At 45.7% G+C, this 18,990-nt stretch overlaps 1 protein-coding gene across 2 annotated transcripts in view; it reads right to left on the bottom strand.

Annotated features, from left to right (window-relative positions):
• The window catches only part of LOC120944154 (serine/threonine-protein kinase 11-interacting protein-like), a 91,267-nt gene that overhangs the window by 41,360 nt on the left and 30,917 nt on the right, over positions 1 to 18,990 (bottom strand). For both annotated transcript variants that reach the window (XM_040358070.1, XM_040358069.1), the window contains 7 exons: positions 14,922 to 15,025; positions 13,016 to 13,102; positions 12,358 to 12,402; positions 9,165 to 9,305; positions 8,956 to 9,034; positions 4,798 to 5,187; positions 421 to 617 (listed from right to left, as the gene is read on the bottom strand). In XM_040358070.1, coding sequence (XP_040214004.1) covers positions 421 to 617; positions 4,798 to 5,187; positions 8,956 to 9,034; positions 9,165 to 9,305; positions 12,358 to 12,402; positions 13,016 to 13,102; positions 14,922 to 15,025 — 1,043 coding nt within the window. The remainder of the gene's footprint in view (positions 1 to 420; positions 618 to 4,797; positions 5,188 to 8,955; positions 9,035 to 9,164; positions 9,306 to 12,357; positions 12,403 to 13,015; positions 13,103 to 14,921; positions 15,026 to 18,990) is intronic.

The raw sequence follows: 18,990 nt of genomic DNA, 5'->3' as shown, positions 1-18,990 counted from the left end.
GCATCTGGTGGATCCTGACTTCATTGTCGGGATGACGCGGTGCCTCGACTGGTTATGTCAGCGGAGAGCGGACTTCAGACCCCTCTCTGCTGAAAACGGGTCACAGGAGTGCAAAACGAATGGCACTCCTGTGACCCAGAGGAGAAGCCCAGCCTAAAAAGCTCAGGCTGGACTTCTCCTTTAACCACCATGAGGTCTACTCTGCATACCTTCCCATAGTCTCCTAAAAACAGATCTGGTTTCCTGTAGTTACATTACGGCCCTGTAGGGTGGCTGCTAAACCATTCTGGATTTTACATGGCTGCGTCATTACCCATAATTCCTGGTTATTAGCATGACACGATAGGTGCCAAGCTGCCACCAAACACACAACGCCACCTGCAGACTGTGCCCAACCTGAAGCAACCCGCCCCCGCTTACATTCCAGTCCCATTGGATGACGGAGGTCTGAATATCCCGCAAACTTTGAAGCTCCCTCCGGAGCAGAATCCTTCCACGTTCCAGATCGATCTCCAGGAGGTGCTGGCGAGTCACGCGCACAAAGACCCATGGCCATTCAGGGTTACGTGGCTTCCCATCCAAAATAGGGCACACGGTTATTGGCAAGCACAGGGCATCTAGGGAGGTAAACATGAGAAGAAAAATAATTAAATTTATCCTTTAAAGCAGCAGTCTACAATTTTTTCTACAGATGGGGGTTTGGGGAGTTAGATACAGCCTGCCGCCAGATATAGTCTGGATTTACACTGACCTGCCATAAAAGGCATGTACATTTCCATCTACTTTATGCGCATTTTAACCACCCTATAGAAGATTTACTGCTGCTACAGGGAGGCCGCTCTGTGCAGAATTGCATACATACACACACACACACACACACACACACACACACACACACACACACACACCGTATTTATGTGCGTATACCGCGCACTTTTTTCCCCTCGACATATACCGAGTGCAGTACACTCGGCTACATTCGGCCAGGCTCGGCTTCAGTCGTCACAGAGCGTGAGCACGAGCGAAGCCAAGCCTGGCCGAATGTAGCCGAGTGTACTGCACTCGGTATATGTCGGCGCAGGCGTTCAAACTGAGCGTGGGAAGCGGCGATTCGACGGGGAGACAACGCGGGAGAACACCACCGAATCCGCAGACAGACCCGACAAGGCCACCGCGCAAGACACCAAAACTGTAAGTACTAAAATGTTTTTTTGTACAGGAATTGCGGGTCCACATTAGGGGTGCGCGCTATACGCCGGAGCGCGCAATACCCCGATAAATACGATATATATATTATACATACACACACACACACACACACACACACACACACACACACACACACACACACACACACACACACACACACACACACACACACATATATATATATATATACATACACACACATACATACATACATACATACATACATACATACACACACACACACACATAGAAAAAAAATATATATATTTCCATTTTGCTATAATAAATATCCCCCAAAAATATATAAAAACAGTTTTTGCTCAGTTTAGGCCGATACGTATTCTTCTACACATTTTTTAAACATTTTTTTACCAAAAATCGTAAAAAGGGAATTTATTGATTGGTTTGCGCAAAATTTATAGCGTCTACAAAATAGGGGATAGTTTTTTTACTAGTAATGGCGGCGATCTACGATTTTTATCGTGACTGCAACATTATGGCGGACAGTTGACACATTTTTGGGACCATTGTCATTTTTACAGCAATCAGTGCTATAAAAATGCACCGATTACTGTGAAAATGACACTGGCAGTGACGGGGTTAACCTGTAGGGGGCGCTAAAGGAGCCAAGTGTAACTTAATGTGCGTTTCTTACTGAAGGGGGCGTGGCTTGGCGTGTGGCGTCACTGATCGTTGTTCCCTAGGACAGGAAACAGACGATCAGTGACAGGCTCACTGGGAAGCACGGGGAGAGCATTGCTTACACTTACCTCTCCCCGTTCTTCAGCTCTGTGACCCGATCGCGGGACACCAGAGGCGATTGGGGGCGAGGTCACGGAGCTCAGGACCGGGTCTCGAGGGTGACCCATGGCTGGGCTCTTAAAGGGCAACTTACCTGTACGTGCTTATGCCCAGCCGTGCCGCTCTGCCGACGTATATCGGCGTGAGTCGGTCCTTAACCACTTCCAGACCTGCGCACGACGATGTACGTCCTATTTTTAAAGATTGATATCTCGGTAACGGTAGCAGCTGCTGCCACAACCGAGGTATCGATCTTAATGTGCGCGGTCTGGTACACGATAACGGCGGTCTCCGCGGCGGATTCCCCGCGAGATCGCCGTTATCGGTGGCGGGAGAGGCCCCCCCCCTCCCGCCGCTCTCCCGCGCCCTCCGCCGCTTACCGGAGCCGTCGGTAGCGGCGGAGGAGAACGGGACCGTTCGGCAGCTGAGCGGGGACGAGACTGAAGGAAAAATCTCCTTCGCCCGTCCCCATAGCTCTGCTGGGCGGAAGTGACGTCAAAACGTCAGTCCCGCCCAGCCTCTTAAAGAAACATTTTTTTTTTTGTCATTTGAAAAAATTAGTTTCCAATTTTTTTTTTTTTTTTTTTTTGCATTTTTGTCTAAATATGAGATGTGACGTCTTTTTGAGCCCAGATCTCATATTTAAGAGGACCTGTCATGCTTTTTTCTATTACAAGGGATGTTTACATTCCTTATAATAGGAATAAAAGTGATCAATTTTTATTTTATTTTTTTTTCAGTGTAAAAAGTAATAAAATAAATAAAAATAAATAAGAATAAATAAGAAAACCCCCAAAAATTTTTTTTTTAAAGCGCCCCGTCCCGACGAGCTAGCGCGCAGAAGCGAACGCATACGCGAGTAGCGCCCGCATATGAAAACGGTGTTCAAATCACACAAGTGAGGTATCGCCGCGATCGTTAGAGCGAGAGCAATAATTCTAGCCCTAGGCCTACTCTGTAGCTCAAAAAATGCAATCTCTAGAATTTTTTAAACATCGCCTATCGAGATTTTTAAGGGTAAAAGTTTGACGCCATGCCACGAGCGGGCACAATTTTCAAGCGTGACATGTTGGGTATCATTTTACTCGGCGTAACATTATCTTTCACAATATATCAAAAAATTGGGCCAAATTTATTGTTGTCTTATTTTTTTAATTCAAAAAAGTGAATTTTTTCCAAAAAAAAGTGCGCTTGTAAGACCGATGCGCAAATACGGCGTGACAAAAAGTATTGGAATGACCACTATTTTATTCTCTAGGGTGTTAGAAAAAAATATATATAATGTTTGGGGGTTTTAAGTAATTTTCTAGCAGAAAAAACTGTTTTAGTCTTGCAAACACCAAATCTGAAAAACACCTAAGGTCTGTTAGTGGTTAAGCGTTTAATCATAGCCATGATTAAAAGGAGTTGTAAAGGAAAAAATTTTTTTTGCTGAAATGACTGTTTACAGGGTATAGAGACATAATGGTTAACTGATTCCTTTTAAAAATGATTACAAATAGATAAAAAATCAATCATATAATGTACCTACAGTTTCTAGTTTCGTTTTTGCATGTCGTTTCCTGCCTGTGCCACAGAGCCAATACAGGGCAGTGATGGTTTGCAAAACGAAACCGATTGGTGCTGTGGGGTTTTAGACACACAGTAATCACAGCTCCTTGATTAGTGACCACAGAGAGAAAGCTCCCAGCACTGTGGTTATCAGGAAACAGACAACCAGGAAGTGTGGAGATCAGAGAAGAATTACAGCAACTTGAGAGCAAAAACGAACAATGAGGACATGAAAACAGCACTGCATTAAGGTAAAGAAAGCTATTAAGATAAAAAAAAATTCCTTTACAAACCCTTTAAGCACCAAGTTCTAGTGTGAAACAAGTCCGCTTGAATCCCGTTTGCTGTGGCATGTATCCAGCGATTTTATTTTTACAATAAAGCAATATTTTCGGAGTGCGGCTGTCCCTTCATTTTTGCATCACTACATGCATTGACAGCACCCGTGGCTTTAGACCCGGTGAAGAAGTTCATCATTTGCATCTTCTGCCTTGAGCGGTGACTCCCTTTCTCTGACGATCGGCCAGTGTCAGAGAAAGAAGCGAGCCGCCGGCGGTGAGCATGTATGCCCCTACACCAGTGGTTCTCAACCTTCTATTGCCGTGACCCCTTGATAACATTTCCCGATTTGTGGGGACCCCTAACAGTAAAATTATTTTTGTGGCGTGGGTTGTCAGCACCCAAGGCAAGACACGTAATTTGCGCCCCTGACCCATGGACATTTAGCGCTACCCGAGTCCTTTTAATGGCAACTATAATCACAGGTAGTGTTACTCACTGTGTCTCCGACTTTGTGGTGTCTCGTAGCAGTGACACCTATGCCGAAATCAGGAGATAGGGTCTCCTCCAGCCCCTCCCACTTCACATTACTCACCAGTCAGCTGACCTCTAGTCTCTGCCCCCCAGCCATGCCATGAACTGAATGGCGCCTGCTAAGAGGTTGAGTGGGCGGAGCGGGCTCCAGGAACAGCCCAGCTGGGTGGCTACAAACTCCAGGTATAGCCTTGCTGGGCGGCCGCTAAAAGGCTGGGAGAGCGGGGCCGACTTCAGGAACCCTGGAAAATCTATATTTGACCCCCAAGGGGGTCACGACCCCCAGGTTGAGAACCACTACCCTACACGTTGGTGTCTGATCACGTACACACACACACACACACACACACACACGTGCCGTATTGTAGCAGTAAAACTGCTATAGGACGGACCTAAAGTGGTTAATGAGCATGCACACCTTACCTTCTATAATCTCCTCCTCCTCCTCCTCCTCCACTTCTTTATTATCGATGTCTGGCTGCCACAATCCATCCTCCAGGACATCCTCTATCTTCTCTATCAGCAGATCTGCGGCTGCAGTGACTGTAGTGACCTCCGGGGTGGGAGGTCTAGCTGGAGTCGGGTTTGCAGGGACAGGTGACAGGCTGTCCGTTCTGCCAGCGGTCTGCAGTATTATGGGGGATGACTTGCTCTTGGTGAAAGGCTGGGAAGACGCGGGTCTTCTGGGACTCCCATTTCCATTTTTGTCTTTGTTGAGCTCCTCCTCCAGGTGAGAGCGGTACTGCAGCCAATCGTCGCCAAACTGTTCACGGAAGCTATCTGTGCGCTCAATGTCTTTTTGGTGTTGCAGAACTGTACAGGGCGATAAAGAGCATCAATGAGTGGATGGAAAAGCAGGTAGTACAACTCATATGGCCAAAAGTTTGTGGAGACTTAAAGTGGATGTAAACGCACTCTCATCCTTTCTAAACTACTGCCATGGTGCTGATCTATAAGGATAGAGATGTCTCCTACATGTATCCTTACCTGTCATATGTCTCCCCTCTGTCTGTTATGAGACCTGAAAAACTGCAGATTCTGTGGGTGGGTCTGTTGTCTGGAGCTCGGTGGGTGGAGTTGTGAGGTCAGTAGACTCCCCACCCTCCTCTACACTCCCCTTGTTAACATGTATTTTGTCCTGTGTATTCCTTAAACTAAAATTCTGCTATGATCACTAACATCCAGTCAAAATACAGAAAAGTAACCACATGACTTCAGAAAAGGAGTGGGGGTGGGAATTTAAAAATAATGCCCGTCTCCAGGCTAGTGCATGAGATATGTAAATAACCTGTCACTCACAGCAAGGGGGCGGAACGGACTAAGGTTTTCCTCTGTTAGTCCGTTTTATCTCACTGAACAATAAAAGAGGATTGCTCAGAACTGGATTAACTCTTTGTGGCAAGACTGAGCACAGATGATAGGAAATCTTCTCACCTGAAACCTCCCCCTCCCCTCCCTCTGGATCATGCCATGTGCTCGGAAGCCCCGGCTGTCCCGGGTCTCTCTCTCCTCATTAGCTGAAACACAGCATCGGGAGCTCCCACTACTTTCAATCACAGCCAGTGAGCCAATGAGGAGAGGGCAGGGCAGAGCCATGGCTCTGTGTGTCTTATGGACGCACAGAGTGGGGCTCAGGACCAAGCACGCACCAGTGCCCCCATAGCAAGGGGCTTGAAATGGTGGCCATAGGTCAAGGGAGAGAGGCCAGGAGCACCGGAGGGGGACCCAAGAAGAAGAAAATCAGGGCTGCCTGGTCAAAACCATTGCACAGAGCAGGTAATATAATATGTTTATTTTTTTTTAAACTGGAGCTTTATTATCACCTTAATTAACCACTTAAGACCCGGACCTTTAGGCAGCTAAAAAGACTCGGCCAGGTTTTGCGATTCGACACTGCGTCACTTTAACTGACAATTGCGCGGTCGTGCGACGTGGCTGCCAAACAAAATTGGCGTCCTTTTTTCCCCCACAAATAGAGCTTTCTTTGATCACCTCTGCGGTTTTTATTTTTTGCGCTATAAACAAAAATAGAGCGACAATTTTGAAAAAAAAAATCAATATTTTTTACTTTTTGCTATAATAAATATCCCCCCAAAAAATATATAAAAAAAACGTTTTTTTCCCCTCAGATTAGGCCGATACGTATTCTTCTACCTATTTGTGGTAAAAAAAAAATCGTAATAAGCGTTTATCGGTTGATTTGCGCAAAATTTATAGCGTTTACAAAATAGTGGATTGTTTTATTGCATTCTTATTAATTTTTTTTTTTTTTTACTACTAATGGCGGCGATCAGCGATTTTTTCGTGACTGCGACATTATGGCGGACACTTCGGACAATTTTGACACATTTTTGGGACCATTGTCATTTTCACAGCAAAAAATGCATTTAAAATACATTGTTTACTATGAAAATGACAATTGCATTTTGGGAGTTAACCACAAGGGGTTATGTATGACCTTATATGTGTTTTTAACTGTAGGGGGGTGTGGCTGTAGGCGTGACGTCATCGATTGTGTCCCCCTATAAAAGGGATCACACGATCGATGACGCCACCACAGTGAAGAACGGGGAAGCCGTGTTTACATACAGCTCTCCCCGTTCTTCAGCTCCGGGGACCGATCGCGGGACTCCAGCGGCGATCGGGTCTGCGGGTCCCGGAGCTTCGGACCGGGTTGCGGGCGCGCGCCCGCGACCCACAGCTGGGTACATATACGTGCATGTGCCCAGCCGTGCCATTCTGCCAACGTAAATGTGCAGGAGGCGGTCCTTAAGTGGTTAAATCATTTGCAGGCCATATACAGGTAGTAGGTGTGAGGGTCAGGTGTCCATATAGTATATATAAAACGTTACAAAACAAAAAAATTTACAATATTTGCTAAAGAAAAGAACTCCAGGACACCTTCACTAACTTTTTTTTATGAAAATGCCAACTGCCTGGCTCTCACCCTGATCCAATAGGTCAAGTACTTTCAGAATCAAAAGACTTAAAGTGTTGGTAAACCAACACAGTAAAATCAGTCTGTATATGCACATTTTTGCTTAATTGCGCATATTTGCACGCATGAGGCGTAAATTACTGTCCAAAAATTCAGATTTTTTTTTTTTTTTTTTTTTACTGAAGAATGCACAGCGCTTGTTTACATGCCTGTGTACAAGGGCACATTACAATTAATGGGCTGTATTTTAGCTGAGTAAAATAAAAATAAAAAGCTATACTGAGCTTTTTCAAGCTGCAGCGTGCCAAAGAAGCCTACGATGACAGCATTCTATCAACCCAGAAGAGGGAGGACATCTAGTGGTGAAAAGAGATTACTACATGAAGCAGGATCATAGAAGCAAGTCAATATTGCAGCAAGAGTTGCCGTTTTTAAAACTCCTTGAGGAACCCCATTTGAAAAGAAAATACTCCAAAGATCGGCTTAAAAGCAATCATGTTTATGTTCCATGCACAAGCATTTCTCTGCTTAGAAAATTGGTTTAAGCTACAAAAGGTACTTTTCAGTGCAGCTTGACATGAGCCATTCCAATAGGTGAACTACAGCAGATAGAATATTAACCACTGTTTATACAGAGCCTTAACCAAATAATAATATAACAAAAAAGAAAAGGAATCTGCCAGCACATTTATTGCCTATAGACTGAAACGCTATACACCTCAGGCACAAGAGGGAGCACTGAATGAATGAATGAATGAATGAATGAGTGACTTGTATAGCGCTTCACATGCGAAGTGAATCGCCTCTGGGCGCTTTTTCCAGCCAGTGTCTGCTTGGCTGGTGCGGTCATTTTACCCTGTAGGATCTCGACATGCTTGGGACACACAGTCATACACACAGATATACATATATATATTGGGCCAATTTGGACAAGATCCAATTTACCTACCAGCATGTCTTTTGGAGTGTGGGAGGAAACCGGAGTCCCCGGAGGAAACCCACGCAGGCACAGAGAGAACATGCAAACTCCAGGCAGATGGTGTCGTGGTCGGGATGCGAACCAGCGACCCTTTTGCTGCTAGGCGAAAGTGCTACTCACTACACCACCGTGCTGCCCACTGGCACAAGTACAGTGGAACCTCCGATTACGAGCATAATCCGTTCCTGGAGAATGCTCGTAACCCAAAGTACTCGCATATCAAAGCGAGTTTCCCCACAGAAGTCAATGGAAATGAAAATAATTAGTTTCGCATTGACTTCTATTGGCATGCAATACCACTTGTGGCCAGGGGTGGGGGCGAAGAGCCTCGGAAACACCCAAAAACAGCTCGGATGAACTTGGAAAACCTCGGATAGGCTCGGAAACAGTATTTCCGAGGTTTTACGAGCATTTCTGAACGGCTCCGATCAGCTCCGTTCGGCTCTGCTCAGGCGCGCCACCCCACCCCCCCCCAACTCAGGCCAAACGCGGTACTGCACACTGCTTTGTCTTGAATCCTGCTCGTCTTGCGAGACAACACTCGCAAACAGAGTCAGGATTTTTAAAAATACACAGTGCTCGTATTGCGAAACGCTCGTTAACCGCTTTCCTCGCAATCAGAGGTTCCACTGTATACAGAAAGAGCATTGTGAGATACACATACCCACTACTGGCTGACTCCGCAGCTCCCGCTCGCACTCGCTGTCGCTGGGTTCCGAGATGCTGGCTCTGCGGACTTTAATCTGAGTTAAAGAAGAAGAATGAAGTCAGCTGGAGCAAAAATAAAAAACGGATCAAACACATTTATAGAAATGCTGACAGTAACATAGTCCACGTTGCTGCTTTGTCGTCATCACCACTGCGACGCCTCACCTTGGATTTTTTGCGGGGGATCCGGTTGGCGATCCTCTCGGGGACGGAACAGCTGTCGCTCATTTCCCCGGTGCAGGAACTCTCTGTGGCTGAATTGAAGCATTGTGGCAGCATTATCCGCTCTCTATACACATGATCAGTCTGTGGGGAAAACGGGAGCGATTTTAGAGCAGAAGCCAGCAAAAATGGGCACAGGACTGATTATAGAAACAGGAGCGAGTGTAGAAACGGGACCGAGTGTAGAAACGGGACCGAGTGTAGAAGCGGGACCGAGTGTAGAAGCGGGACCGAGTGTAGAAGCGGGACCGAGTGTAGAAGCGGGACCGAGTGTAGAAGCGGGACCGAGTGTAGAAACGGGACCGAGTGTAGAAACGGGACCGAGTGTAGAAACGGGACCGAGTGTAGAAACGGGACCGAGTGTAGAAACGGGACCGAGTGTAGAAACGGGACCGAGTGTAGAAACGGGACCGAGTGTAGAAACGGGACCGAGTGTAGAAGCGGGACCGAGTGTAGAAGCGGGACCGAGTGTAGAAGCGGGACCGAGTGTAGAAGCGGGACCGAGTGTAGAAGCGGGACCGAGTGTAGAAGCGGGACCGAGTGTAGAAGCGGGACCGAGTGTAGAAGCGGGACCGAGTGTAGAAGCGGGACCGAGTGTAGAAGCGGGACCGAGTGTAGAAGCGGGACCGAGTGTAGAAGCGGGACCGAGTGTAGAAACGGGACCGAGTGTAGAAACGGGACCGAGTGTAGAAACGGGACCGAGTGTAGAAACGGGACCGAGTGTAGAAACGGGACCGAGTGTAGAAACGGGACCGAGTGTAGAAACGGGACCGAGTGTAGAAACGGGACCGAGTGTAGAAGCGGGACCGAGTGTAGAAACGGGACCGAGTGTAGAAACGGGACCGAGTGTAGAAACGGGACCGAGTGTAGAAACGGGACCGAGTGTAGAAACGGGACCGAGTGTAGAAACGGGACCGAGTGTAGAAGCGGGACGGCTGGGCACTTAAAGCGGACGTACAGGTACGTACATGTGCCCAGCCGTGCCATTCTGCCGACGTATATGTGAAGGAAGCCGTCCTTAAGTGGTTAAAGCGGAGCTCCACTTTTACGATAAACCATTAATAAGCAAGAGGTATTTGAATTCAAATAGAAAGAATCTCCAGCTGTTGATATAGTAGCCAAAATTAACAAAAGACTAAATAATTACACAGTTTAGATATGCACACTTAGTAATTATAACAAGGGAAAAATGCAAACGTAACCCGCGCTTCGTTTACAGGCGGTTTTTGTCCATTTAAAAAAAAAAAATGTAACTACTAGTTATCCAAAACAATTCTATTATATTATTGCAAAAACACTAATGCCGCGTACACACGATCATTTTTCACGACTAGAAAAATGCAATTTTTTCAATTGGTCGTTAAAAACAGTAGTGTGTGGGCTCCAGAGCATTTTTCTCGACGAGAAAAATGGGCATTAAAAATTTAGAACATGCTCTATTTTATCACAACGTTTTTCTCCAAGTGAAAAACGGTCGTGTGTAGGCTATAACGACGGGGGGGGGGGGGGGGGGAAACATACATGCTCAGAAGCAAGTTATGAGACGGGAATTTAGCATAATCAGCCCAAAGTGTGGCGCCATTCGAATGGAACTTCCCCTTTATAGTGCCGTCGTACATCGCCGTGCTTTGCTAGAGCATTTTTTATCACAATCGTGTGTATGCAAGGCCGGCTTGAGAGGAATCATGCCGAGAAAAATTTTGTTTTTTTCCCATGACATGGATAACGGTCGTGTGTACGCGGGCATTAGACTAGATCTGCAAGTTCATCAATGGTAAAAACATTTAAAACAACCATAATTGTCTCCAGCCTCAACCCACCAATAATAAAAGTATTTGAAACTGTAACAGAATGGCCCGTGATACCCAGAGACTTTTGAAGGATTCGGGGTACTCCTGTGCCAGTTTCACCAATGACTCTTGGGTCTAGGGTCATCCTATGTCCAATAGGGGCATAGGATGACTGAGAAAGGGAAATCCAATGGGTCCTGTCTGCTGGATTGTGGAGTGTTGGAAGCGGTCTTGGGTTGGTGGAATGGAATATCGTAACGGCGTTAACCCCTGACCGTTACCGAAACTATGATCACCAGATCAAATAATCAAATAAATAGGCAGATTCAGAAAGACTTAGGCTGGCGTATCAGTAGATAGGCCAGCCTAAGTCTGAATCTGCGCCGACGCAAATTTAAGCGTATTCATGGTAACCAGATACACTTAAATTAGGCTAAGATACGAGTGGCGTAAGTGTCTTACACCGTCGTATCTTAAAGTGTAATTTTTAGGATGGCCGCTAGGTGGCGCTTCCATTGAGTTTGGCGTAGAATATGTAAATCACTAGATACGCCTATTCACAAACGTACGCCTGGCCGACGCAGTACAGATACGCCGTTTACGTAAGGCGTTTTCAGGCGTAAAGTTATTCCATCAAATAGCTGGACTAGTAATGTTAAGTATGGCCGTCGTTCCCGCGTCGAAATTAGAACATTTTACGTTGTTTGCGTAAGTCGTCCGTGAATAGGGCTGGACGTAATTTACGCCCACGTTGAAACCAATAGGTCCTTGCGGCGTACTTTGCCGTAATGCACACTGGGATATGTACACAGACGGCGCATGCGCCGTTCCTAAAAAACTTCAATCACGTCAGGTCAACCCATATTAGCATAAAACACGCCCCCTCAGCCTAATTTGAATTAGGCGCGCTTACGCCCGCCGCATTTACGCTACGCCGCCGTAACTTAGCAGGCAAGTACTTTGTGAATACAGTACTTGCCTTGCTAACTTACGGCGGCGTAGTGTAAATACGATACGCTACGCCGCCGCAAGGATGCGCCCGCCTACCTGAATCCAGCTAAGTAACTCTAGAAATGTCACGGCCAATATTATGGTAGACATAAAAATTCTTTAGTCCCCCCCCCCACCCAATCTCCGGGTCCACAGAGATATCTTGCACAGGAACCAACCAGCCGGTTTATTAGCACTGCCAGGAGCTCTGAGGCTAGAAGCACTCAGAACATCAAACAGATTTTTCCAAAGAAATTAGGAATTGGCTACAAGCCTGGAGAACATTATCGTATGGCTCGGGGCAACCTAAAATTTTAGGTTTAATTACATATTATAACAAAATGTTCAAGACTCACCATTGCTATCTCCAATATGGTTATCTGCTCCCCATCCAGTAAAACCTGACAAGACCAAAAAAATGATTAAAGTGGAGTTCCACCCATAAATATAACATTACATCCGTAGTTTTAAAAAAATGTCATTAGTCCTTTACGGAAAAAATTTTTTTTTAGATGCCTTCAAAGTGTTGTTGCTAGGCAGAATAGTTAATCTTCCCACTTCCTGCACCTAGGTGCTTAATGCTTCCTAACCTACACCGCACAGACTCCTGGAAATGTAGTGGGTGTAACTTTCCAGGAGTCTGTGCATTCCCCAGTCTCAAAGAATCATGTGACTTGGACAGCACAGGTGCTGAAACCTGATCTGACACTGCTTGTGCAGCACTGAGCATGTGCGAGGTCTGCAAGGCTGAAATCCAGGAAGTCATACAGTCTGGCTTTATGATGCCCACACTTAAGATGGCCCCAGTCAATTTCTATTTTATAAAGTGTCTAAATGCTGTAACAACCAAACAAAACGGACCTTAGTTTACAGACTAACTTTACTAGAATACATTAAGCTTGTGTATTACAGGGGTATTCATATTTAAAAAGTGAAATTGTGGCCGGGACTCCGCTTTAAAGTACAAGAAGTTTTCTATCCACAACCCCACTAGCAGCCTTCTCCATCACTCACCTTGTCAAAGGCTTTATGGGATAGGTGTTGGGCGATCAGCGCTCGATGCTCTGGGACGTAGCACAGAGGGTTTCCCTTCAGCTGGAGCTGCAAAGCAAACAAAACACAGTCAGCGAGGAGTTTTGTGCCGTCATCCATCACTGGTTGTAGCATCTCTGCAGTGTTTGTGGATAAAATAGATTTTCAATCAGTGGATTGTACAGTGCCTTGAAAAAGTATTCACACCCCTTGACATTTTCCACATTATGGTCATGTTACAACCAAAAACGTAAATGTATTTTACTGGGATTTTATGTGATAGACCAACACAAAGTGGCACATAATTGTGAAGTGGAGGGAAAAATGATAAACACAAATAAATACCAATAAATATGTGAAAAGTGTGGTGTGTATTTGTATTCAGCCCCCTTTACTCTGATAACCCAACTAAAATCTAGTGGAACCAATTGCCTTCAGAAGTCACCCACTTAGTAAATAGAGTCCACCTGTGTGTAATTTAATCTCAGTATAAATACAGCTGTTCTGTGAAGCCCTCAGAGGTTTGTTAGAGAAGTTCAGTAAACAAACAGCATCATAAAGTCCAAGGAACACACCAGAAAGGTCAGGGATAAAATTGTGGAGATGTTTAAAAGCAGGGCTAGGTTATAAAAAAATATCCCAAGCTTTGAACATCTCATGGAGATTCTGTTCAATCCATCATCCGAAAATGGGAGTATGGCACAACTGCAAACCTACCAAGACATGGCCGTCCACCTAAACTGCAGAGTGGCAAGAAGAAAGCCATAAAAAGTCCTGTTTGCAGTATGTGAGAAGCCATGTGAGGGACACAGCAAACATGTCGCGACTGCGACATTATGGCGGACACTTCGGACAATTTTGACAAATTTTTGGGACAATTGTCATTTTCACAGCAAAAAATGCATTTAAAATGCATTGTTTATTGTGAAAATGACAATTGCCGTTTGGGAATTAACCACAACGGGGCGCTGTTGGGGTTATGTGTGACCTAATATGTGTTTACAACTGTAGGGGGGTGTGGCTGTAGGTGTGACGTCATCGATTGTGTTTTCCTATAAAAGGGATCACGCGATCGATGACGCCGCCACATTGAAGAACGGGGAAGGTTTGTTTACACACGGCTCTCCCCGTTCTTCAGCTCCGGGGATCGATCGCGGGACTCCAGCGGCGATCGGGTCCTCGGGTCCCGTGGTCACGGAGCTTCGGACCGGGTCGCGGGAGTGCGCCTGCGACTGGGCTTAAAGAGCCATGTACGTGGATGTGCCCAGCCGTGCCATTCTGCCAACGCATATCGGCGTGAAGGGGTCCTTAAGTGGCTAGGAGCACACTTAACCTTTTGATCGCCCCCTGATGTTAACCCCTTCCCTGTCAGTGTCATTTCTACAGTGACCGTGCATTTTTTTTTTCTTTTTTTTTAGCACTGATCACAGTGATTGGTGTCACTGGTCCCCAAAAAGTATCACTTTGTGTCATATGTGTCCGTCGCCGCCATTAAGAGAGATTTTTTTTACCAAAAATATGTAGCAGAATACATACAAGCCGTACATGACGTGCTCGCCCCCTCCCTTGGACTACAGGAGAGTCAGGATGCCCTCTACTTTGCAGATAGAGAAAGGAGCTGTGTGTTAGTTGGGGGCGAGCACGACACTCCACACCAGGGAGAAAGCCTTGCATTACTGTGTGGAGTTACCGTCAGAAGAACAGGAAGTGAGGATTTCTCAGAAGAAATAAGGACATTTAAAAGCAAAATGGAAGGATGAGGTAAGTGAAGGAGGACTGCACTAAGGTAAAGGAAGCTATTTAGGGAAAAATAATTGTACCTTTAATGTGTAAACCAAACAAGTCATATTCAAAAACAACCCGCTCAATGCAAGTGTATCCACCTTACCTCTTTTAGGTTATGGAGCCGAGTTAAACAAGTGAGCTGTACGGGATGGGCCAGCAAGTTATAGGACAGATTTAAATGCTGAAGGTTTGAGAGATGTTCCAGTCCTGTGTATGGAAACACAAATCAGAGAACTTTCATGAATGTGCCTTTATCAAAAAAACAGACCTCACACACTCTTCACTCACACACACACACACACTTACTCACTCACACACACACACTTACTCACTCTCACACACACTTACTCACTCACACACACACACTTACTCACTCACACACACACACTTACTCACTCACACACACACACACTTACTCACTCACACACACACACTTACTCACTCTCACACACACTTACTCTCACACACACACACTTACTCACTCTCACACACACTTACTCTCACACACACACACTTACTCACTCTCACACACACTTACTCTCACACACACACACACACACACACTTACTCTCTCACACACACACTTACTCTCACACACACACACACACACTTACTCTCACACACACACACACACTTACTCTCACACACACACTTACTCTCACACACACACACTTACTCTCACACACACACACACACACACACACACACACTTACTCTCTCACACACACACTTACTCTCACACACACACACACACACTTACTCTCACACACACACACACACTTACTCTCACACACACACTTACTCTCACACACACACACTTACTCTCACACACACACACACACACACACACACACTTACTCTCACACACACACACTTACTCTCACACACACACACACTTACTCTCACACACACACACACTTACTCTCACACACACACACACACTTACTCTCACACACACACTTACTCTCACACACACACTTACTCTCACACTTACTCTCACACACACACACACACACACTCTCTCACACACACACACACTTACTCTCACACACACACACACACTTACTCTCACACACACACTTACTCTCACACACACACACACTTACTCACACACACACACACACTTACTCTCACACACACACACACACTTACTCTCACACACACACACACACTTACTCTCACACACACACTTACTCTCACACACACACACACTTACTCACACACACACACACACACACTTACTCTCACACACACACACACTTACTCTCACACACACACACACTTACTCTCACACACACACACTTACTCTCACACACACACACTTACTCTCACACACACACACTTACTCTCACACACACACACTTACTCTCACACACACACACTTACTCTCACACACACACACACACACTTACTCTCACACACACACTTACTCTCACACACACACTTACTCTCACACACACACTTACTCTCACACACACGCTTACTCTCACACTTACTCTCACACACACACACACACACACACACACACACTTACTCTCTCACACACACACTTACTCTCACACACACACACACACACTTACTCTCACACACACACACACACACTTACTCTCACACACACACTTACTCTCACACACACACACACACACTTACTCTCACACACACACACACACACACACACTTACTCTCACACACACACACTTACTCTCACACACACACACACACACACACACTTACTCACACACACTTACTCTCACACACACACTTACTCTCACACACACACTTACTCTCACACTTACTCTCACACACACACACACACACACACACACTTACTCTCTCACACACACACTTACTCTCACACACACACACTTACTCTCACACACACACTTACTCTCACACACACACTTACTCTCACACTTACTCTCACACACACACACACACACACTCTCTCACACACACACACACACTTACTCTCACACACACACACACACTTACTCTCACACACACACTTACTCTCACACACACACACACTTACTCACACACACACACACACTTACTCTCACACACACACACACTTACTCACACACACACACACACTTACTCTCACACACACACTTACTCTCACACTTACTCTCACACTTACTCTCACACTTACTCTCACACACACACACTTACTCTCACACACACACACACTTACTCTCACACACACACACACTTACTCTCACACACACACACTTACTCTCACACACACACACTTACTCTCACACACACACACACACTTACTCTCACACACACACACACACTTACTCTCACACACACACACTTACTCTCACACACACACACTTACTCTCACACACACACACTTACTCTCACACACACACACACACTTACTCTCACACACACACTTACTCTCACACACACACTTACTCTCACACTTACTCACACACACACACACACACACACACACACTTACTCTCTCACACACACACTTACTCTCACACACACACACACACTTACTCTCACACACACACACTTACTCTCACACACACACACACACACTTACTCTCACACACACACACACACACTTACTCACTCACACACACACACTTACTCACTCTCACACACACTTACTCACTCTCACACACACTTACTCACTCACACACACACACTTACTCACTCACACACACACACACACACTTACTCACTCACACACACACACTTACTCACTCACACACACACACTTACTCACTCTCACACACACTTACTCACTCACACACACACACTTACTCACTCACACACACACACTTACTCACTCACACACACACACTTACTCACTCTCACACACACTTACTCACTCACACACACACACTTACTCACTCACACACACACACTTACTCACTCACACACACACACTTACTCACTCTCACACACACTTACTCTCACACACACTTACTCTCACACACACTTACTCTCACACACACACACTTACTCTCACACACACACACACTTACTCTCTCACACACACACTTACTCTCACACACACACACACACACTTACTCTCACACACACACACACACTTACTCTCACACACACACTTACTCTCACACACACACACTTACTCTCACACACACACACACACACACACACACACACACACTTACTCTCTCACACACACACTTACTCTCACACACACACACACACACTTACTCTCACACACACACACACACTTACTCTCACACACACACTTACTCTCACACACACACACTTACTCTCACACACACACACACACACACACACACTTACTCTCACACACACACACTTACTCTCACACACACACACACTTACTCTCACACACACACACTTACTCTCACACACACACACACACACTTACTCTCACACACACACTTACTCTCACACACACACTTACTCTCACACACACACTTACTCTCACACACACACTTACTCTCACACTTACTCTCACACACACACACACACACACTCTCTCACACACACACACACACACTTACTCTCACACACACACACACACTTACTCTCACACACACACTTACTCACACACACACACACACTTACTCTCACACACACACACACACTTACTCTCACACACACACACACACTTACTCTCACACACACACTTACTCTCACACACACACACACTTACTCACACACACACACACACACACACTTACTCTCACACACACACACACTTACTCTCACACACACACACACTTACTCTCACACACACACACACTTACTCTCACACACACACACTTACTCTCACACACACACACTTACTCTCACACACACACACTTACTCTCACACACACACACACTTACTCTCACACACACACACTTACTCTCACACACACACACTTACTCTCACACACTCACACACACACTTACTCTCACACACACACTTACTCTCACACACACGCTTACTCTCACACACACGCTTACTCTCACACTTACTCTCACACACACACACACACACACACACTTACTCTCTCACACACACACTTACTCTCACACACACACACACACACACACTTACTCTCACACACACACACACACACTTACTCTCACACACACACTTACTCTCACACACACACACACACACTTACTCTCACACACACACACACACACACACACTTACTCTC

This window comes from Rana temporaria, chromosome 6, assembly GCF_905171775.1.
Source record: "Rana temporaria chromosome 6, aRanTem1.1, whole genome shotgun sequence".
In the NCBI taxonomy this organism is placed as follows: domain Eukaryota; kingdom Metazoa; phylum Chordata; class Amphibia; order Anura; family Ranidae; genus Rana; species Rana temporaria.
The sequence above is the reverse complement of the archived record's forward strand: the minus strand, read 5'-3'. Positions and strand labels throughout refer to the sequence as shown.